Source organism: Cyprinodon variegatus, unplaced genomic scaffold (assembly GCF_000732505.1).
Source record: "Cyprinodon variegatus isolate N-32 unplaced genomic scaffold, C_variegatus-1.0 Scaffold0, whole genome shotgun sequence".
Lineage (NCBI taxonomy): Eukaryota > Metazoa > Chordata > Actinopteri > Cyprinodontiformes > Cyprinodontidae > Cyprinodon > Cyprinodon variegatus.
The window spans coordinates 4,258,264-4,265,995 of NW_015150453.1; the positions used below are offsets into that span (position 1 = coordinate 4,258,264).

The window sequence follows — 7,732 nt, forward strand, 5'->3', positions numbered from 1 at the left end:
TTCCATCACGCTTATCCCAAGTGGGGTCACGAGGGGTGCTGGTGCCTAGAGCAGGCACAATCACAGTCAGACAAATGTAAGTCTTTTCAGAGTTTTAATTTCAGAGGAAACACAGAGTTTGGTAATCCTAGAAACGGGCGCTTCAGGAAAGGCTCTGACTGGATCGTTCTAGGGAAAGAGACTTGGTGAGTAATTTGGCTTCAGGAAGAATCTTTAGAAAGAAGAAGGTTGTTCAACTCTTACAGTTTTGTCATACGGTGATACAGTAGGTCCGAGCGAGATATACTGAGTCATTCGGGCAAAGTGGGAATCCAACCTGGAGTCATTGACTCACCTCTCTTTCTTGGGTGGGTGGACAGGAAGATGAGCTCCTTTAATGGATCCAGGAGGCAGTGAGGGAGACGGACTCGGAACCAGCGCAATTGGAAAAGAGGAAGACAAGAAAGGTAAGGAGACATCAAAGGTTTCAGGTTGAGAGGGGCTAGCGGGTAAGTTACCACGGTGTGGAACTTAACCGACTGGCGTCCGTCCCAGGAAATCTGCTCCTCTAAATACTGCCTCCTGATTGCAGCCAAGTGGAATCAGCTGGGAGCTCATCCTGCCGAACACACCATGAGAAGAAACAGTTAGAGACAAGCACCCAACACAGAGACCCAACAATCTCCAGCCGTCTATGGGCGAGAGGCGGGGTACACCCTGAACAGGTCAGCAGTCTGTCGCAGCAGATATAGACTAATATAACCTGTATAATAAACATTAAGATAAAACTGTAGGACTCACTACTATTAAATTAAGTCAAATGCACAGTCTTTTAGAATATCTTTTTTATTATTGAAGTATTTTATAATTTTTTTTTTGTGTGTTTCACACCCAGGAACAGTATTTTTTCGACCATGTTAAGGGTCATGAAAAACCAACAGAACTCTTTTTTTTTTTTAAAGATTTGGACAAGATTAGCAGTTATTTTAACTCTTTACTAAACTTAAAGTTATAACAGTTTTTAACAGTTATGTTCACCATATTGTTTTATAAAATATACAGAAAACATCCAAAACTGCCTTACAATACTATGACTGATAGGGTTCAATAATAATTACCCTGTATTGTCCTAGAAATGAGACCAACACAACACACGAGTTACTTTTCTGCAGGAAAGGAGAGAAGAGACTGATGGAGAATTCAGTGTCTGTGGTCAACTCTGCTGGGACCTTTCTGTCCCCTGCTTGTATTGTCAGACTTGAAAGGAGTAATAGGAGGGGTCAGAAGTTGTCAGGAGGTGTCAGAGGTTTATACATGATAAAGGATGACAGTTCTATGTGCAGTTTTATTGCAGGTGATGAACAGTCAGCTGCAACCACACACGGCTGGATAGAACATGGCTTTTCCTATTCTGGGAAAACCATTTGTTCTCCCCATTAGGAGTTAAAACAACAGTTAACATTCCTACCGGGCCAGATGCCTGTAACTTAAAATAAAATGATAACATATACAATTTTCTGACATTGACAAAGTAGAACATACAAAAAAATGTAATCTAAAATGAAAAGAATGTAATGTTCAATCATTATTGAATAGCCAGAAACAGGGGAAACATGAGAAAGGAAATATTCAAAGGTCTATGTGCTTTTTAAACAGGGACAAGAAAAGAAAGTGAGACAAAAGCAGATCTAAACTTGAAATTTTCCATTTATAGATTTCTCCCAAATGCCAAGTCTAAGTGTGAAAGCTGCCCGTTTTACACCTTAATTTTCTTTGCCAGATTATCAAACGCAGATCTGTGTCAAGATGTTACTTCTTGCCTGCTCTAAAGAGAAGATACAAAATTGTTTTTTATATATTTAGGACTATTGGGAAACTAAAATATTTTGTTTATTTTATATATTATATATATATTTTTTATTTTCTTTTATCTGAATACTGTGCTCAGATTTGCATAAACAAATAAGGATACTGGCTCTGACATGTTGTTCCTGTCTTTTCTGTGGTATTTACATGCAAAGGTTTGTGTTATTTGTTTATTCCGGAGACATGGCTGTTTAAACAACTTTAATGTTGTGGATCTCAATTACAGGAAATATTTGACACATCTCAATAAAATTCTATATAGTCATCTTTAAAGGATTAGATGATAGATTTCTATGATGCTCTTTAAGATTTAAAGCACCTTTGAAAAAGTACCTTTATGGAGGTGTTTAACATACTTGCATTCAAGTTCTAATTTCAGTATTAGAAATATTTTTTTGTGTTTAACCCCTTGATGCCCATTAGATGATTGGCATAATTCCTAATTTATATTTAACAGAAATAAATTATCTTAAGGTTGGTGTGTAATTAATCTGTAAGTGCTTCACTTAGGGAACTGAGTTACTAGAACAAATGCAGGTATCAATAATATTCTAATTCAGTTTGGTTTCTGTCTCCATTGGATTTAAAGGGGGTTCATTTTCTTCTTACCATATCTGTTTACAGTAAACAGGGCAAACAAATGAGTTTCCTTACATTGTGAAGTTTGTTTTTATGCAAATACATGTAAAGATTGAACATGCACGTCTAGACAAATGCAAACTTATTCTAATTGTCAATGTAGGAGAGCTGAAGGTCAACAAAGGAACTTGGAGGAATCCCCCCAAAAAATAACGTTTGATTAAAACCTATTACCTGTAGAATAAATGGTCCTCTTAACAAAAATGTTGAAAAGGTGTGGCAGTTTTGTCTTCTTGTTTTGATGCTGTATATTTAATCCAAATGAATTCCTGTTATGACTTAAGATGATATCCCGGATATCATCATGATGAGGAGGGACGCATGTGATGATCCACAGGTTCTATCTATTAGAACAACATTTTTAAAATTCATTTTCACCTGCTGCCTGAAGATTTCACCTAAATAGAAACAGTAATGTACTACCATTCAAGAAATAAAACCGCAATAGTGATAACAATACTATGGCAAGCCGGTTTGATATGTGCTAGTTTTATTGAATATGTATTCCTGATATCTGGAAAAAAAAATAAAATCTTTGTCTAAATGACAATTTTGAACAAAATGACATTCTCCACATCTAGAATAAACATTCTGGATGTCTACAAATTAATTTCAGATCTATTCTGTGCACCTAGGCAGCACTCTAATAGGTTGAGAGTCACTTACGGTATTGCAAATGTATATGTAAACAATTGGTACTGTAAATAAACAGTCATTCAAGTCACGGTAAGTAGTGCAAGATGCAGCTGACTTTATAGCTAATCAATAGAATTTTCAGGCTATTCATGGCATTCCTCTCTACAAACATAAACTCAAAAAAGTATGAAAATATTGTGCTAGTTTTAATATCAGGCCATTTTGTTTACATTGCCCAATTCAAAATTATTACATGATGACAAATTGATATGGTTTTTTTCTTATAAGAAACAAATGGAAACATACATATTTCAGAGCCATTGCTTTTCAACCTAAAATAAGTAATTATAGGAAATGAATTAGCCTGATGGCAAAAGTAAATTGAAAAAAGAAATGTCAATGAAGCTTGTCTATACCGCATTCAGATGATGGGCTTTGACAATTGAGTTTTTCTGGGTTCCTTCCAAAAAAGGGAATACAAAAAAAAAAAAAAAAGCTAGATAAGAGAAGAAAATAAATAAATAAATCACCAAACTAGAGTAGGAGTGATAAAATCACATTGTTTAAGTCAGAGGTTCAAAAAATGGCAAAAATTAGATTAAAAGAAGACAACTCTGTTGAATACAACGAAAGGCTGGAGAAATAAAAAAAAAAAATGATAAAAGATTCAAAATATAATGAGAAACATGAATTTGGAAGAAGTGAACTCTGGGAAGGAAAGTGAAAAAACATTAAATGCTGCTTTAACTGTAGAAAATGCCAGAGGGAAGACTATAATAAAGGAATTTTGAACAGGAAACGAAACAGGAGAGTATTTCACATATTTTACGAAAGGGTACTCAAAAAAGTTATTTCATTACTTGCTGGTTACTGGAGTAGGTAAACATTTTTTTTTTTTTTTTTTTAAGTGCGCTTGTCCTTATCAACGCCCTTACCGCTTGGTGGCGGTAATTCAGCAAATTGTTCTTTGTCAGCCGCCATTAAAGTCACGAAGAAGAGGAGCAGGTTACACCAGGAAGATCAGGGTCTGTCCTTTATTTGATAAACCGAATTAACTTTATCTCATGTGTTTATTTTATTAATGTTTGCATGTTTATTTATTTTTTGTTTTACGCTGCTCAGTTGAAAACGTTTAATTTTATCACAGTAAATGTCACCTCCGGTAAATGTTTAAGTTGTGATTTGTGCAAGTCACAAAACGTTAGGGGTCGGCTTTTCAGTAAAATACAGAATATTTTCAACACCTTCAAAGTGAATCTAAAGTGCAGCGGTGGAGTTAATTTAAGGTTGGATCTTAAGACTTGCGGCGACATCATCTCCTTTGATCAGATGCAGGCTGATTTCGACAGTTGCCTTCTTCTTTCTCCCTCACCTGAAAAGCTGCGGTTCTTCTTCTTCTTGTGAGGTTTTATGGCGGTTAGCAAACTAGTTAAAAGTGTATTATCGCCACCTCCTGATAAGGAGTTAAACAAGGAATCAGGAAACAAGACTTACCCCCAGAAAATGGTATTATAATAAAAATAGAATTGAGTAAGTTGAATAAAAAATAATATTTTTCTGAACTGTTTAACTGAACCCAACATAATAAATACTTAATCACATTCACACTCATAAATTTTTCTTTATCTTTAAGTTATCATCACTCTGCCAGTTTCTGATGGTCCTACTCTGATGGTTCCAGTTTAAATCTCTAACTTCAACATACTTTTCTGCAGCTCTCACTATTATTTAGATTTATTTCAGTTTTCCTTGTCGTCTGAGCACTACAATTGATCACTTTTACAATGAAAAGAACAAAATCTTTTTACAATTACTGAATCTTCTTCAATTTTGGGACGCTGCTCCAGAGGTTTTGAACATTTGCTGAACTGCTGGTTTGAATCATTCTGACTGTGATAGGATCCTTTTTACAGTGTCAGCATAAATTATTCAGAGCTCAAATTTCACTTTTCTTATTTATTCAGATTTTACTTCACACCCGTGACAGAATTTGATTTTAATATTGCAGCATGTTTTTCAATAGCTTTCCTCTTATATATCCCCTTATCGCCATCATATGGTAGAATAAATAAAAATGTAATATTATTGAACAGTTGCAATACTAAAATATCAAAACTATATTGATACTCAAGAAAATATTTGATACGATCTTGAAATATGAAATTAAAATGGCTAAAAACACTTTAGCATGAGTATCAATACCATGCCAAATTAGTATAGTATCTGAAAATGGCATCAAACTCTGTGTGTATGCGTTTATGTCTGCCTCATGTTTTGTCAAAACTTTTGTTCTTCATTTAGTTAAGACCCTGGCATTGGGAAGAGTAGTATTAAAATTAATACTCAAGTTGAAGTCTCTTAAAAATATTTTTTTCTTCAGCAGATATAATTGGGTAAATGTAACTAGTCTCTGTCAATCCACTACAAAAATGCCTTTCTTTGTATTTAATTTAATTATAGAAAACTTTCTTTTGTGTTTAATGAATTGTTGGAGATGAGGAAATAACTGCTGCATGCTTCCAAATAAATGTCCTGCTTACACGGTATATCGCTGTCATAAACTTTATTCCTAACCTTTTCTGAATTATATGTATAAACACTGTCCTCTGTCACCCTTTTTTTGTCTAGATCGGTCTGTGGAAATGAAGCAGGAGTACCAAGACCTCATCCTACAGACATGCGGTGCTTCTTCTCTGCGTGTTGGTGCTAAGATCCAGACCCTGTGGAGCGGCTACGGAGAGATAGTGCGGCTACACCTTGAGGGATGTGGGCGACCCTCTGTGGTGGTCAAACATGTCAAGTTTCCGGAAGAGGCAGAGCACCCTGGCGGCTGGAACACAGACCGCTCCCATGCCCGTAAGGTGAGATCCTACCAGGTGGAGACCCACTGGTACCAGAACTATTCAACCAATGAGAGTTGTCGCATTCCCTCCTGCCTTGCCGCCCGTTCCTATGGTGACGAGATGCTGATAGTTTTGGAGGATCTGGATGTGGCGGGCTATGACCAAAGAAGGTATGACCACAGGCAAGCTTACATGAAAAGTAATGCCACAAATTTAGGCAGTTCGTAAATGTAAATATCTGTTAAATGACTTTAACTGATAAAAAGTTAAAAAAAATAATACTTTTGTCTGATAGACCCCTGCATTTGTTAATTTATAATAAATTTAGATATGATTTCATTACAGAACTACCTTTTAATTCAGATTAGTTTCAAATTGAAAGATTTAATAAAAAAAAAAAAGATATAATGTATTTTACTTTTTTTCCACTGTTACTTATGGGTAATCATTGTAGAATCATTTCAGTTGTTAATGGGTGCAGGGGTTGAGCCATGTTTGGAGTCCTCAGTTCCTTCTCTGCCTCTTTACACAGTGTTATAAGGTCAAATTTGTCCAATGTTATAACCCCAGTACCTTAACAGTGCACCCTACTAACTGTAAATTAAAAAAAACTGAAATTCTTCTAGTAATATTTACAATGGCTCTAACAGTGTTGCACACATCTTCCAAGTTACATCAGACTTACTTAGACAAACTTTATTGTCATTTTGTACACACAGAGTGTGTACAAAATGAAATTTTGTTTTGTTCAGCTTTCATGACATATTTCCATTTCTTAAAGTTCTGCAGTAATCAAATGTAAACTTTGTAGGAGAAAAAATCATGGTGCAAAAACTGCATTGGTATTGTCAGTTTGATGCAGGGTCTGTGACATTTTTTGGTTTTTCCAACATTCAGCTCAGAGGCATGTTTGCAAAATTGGATCACATTCCTAAAAGGAGCAAAGTTGGTTGCTTTTTATTATCTGCAAAGCTGTTGTTAAACTGCTTCCATCAGGTTCTAGAGTACCAGTATAGCAGTGGTGGGCTGTGAGGGCCTTCAAAGCCTTCTCTGCTGGCCTAAAATCAATCAGAAACACTAACATACATTCTCAACCTACACTTTAATTTTCTTCTTTCCAGCTCTATTAATTTGTAAAATTCAGCTAGATTAAAAGCGGAACTCACAAATACTCAAGGGTTTTTTTTAACAGGAAATCAGGCAAAGTATTACAATTGTTAGAAAACAAAGATTTATTTAAAAAAAATAAATAAATAAAAGAATCGCACAACTATTACCAAGAATCCAAAGTTTCATTCAATAATATTTCAGTATATATGATAAATAACCCAAAAACCTTTACAACCAATTTATAAGTAAACTCAAAGTCTCAATTTATATCCGCAAAGAAAACAAACAATAACATCCCTAAAAACTGAAAGACCAAAACTGTCCGTCTCTTTTTATTGTTAATAATAATGTCTAATTGGTCCAATATATATGTATATATATGTATATATATGTATGTATATGTATATATGTATGTGTGTGTATATATATATATATATATAATGTATATGCATATATAAAAATTGTTTTTTTGTACATTTAGTATAAAACTGCTTTATAAGAAAATATTTTATTTCCCAAATGTGATGGTTGATTAAACTATAATTATTTATTGATGTATAAATATGTATATCTGTATGTATATGTATATATATATGTATATGTATGTATGTGTATATATGTATATATATATATATATATATATATATATATATACATAT

The 7,732-nt window shown here is 34.3% G+C and overlaps 1 protein-coding gene across 1 annotated transcript in view; it reads left to right on the top strand.

Annotated features, from left to right (window-relative positions):
- Positions 1-4,109: 4,109 nt before the first annotated feature.
- Positions 4,110-7,732, top strand: part of LOC107083077 — a 4,694-nt gene continuing 1,071 nt past the window's right edge. Inside the window, exons 1-2 of the mRNA XM_015372078.1 lie at positions 4,110-4,145; positions 5,749-6,133. Coding sequence (XP_015227564.1) covers positions 5,763-6,133 — 371 coding nt within the window. The 5' untranslated portion in view covers positions 4,110-4,145; positions 5,749-5,762. The remainder of the gene's footprint in view (positions 4,146-5,748; positions 6,134-7,732) is intronic.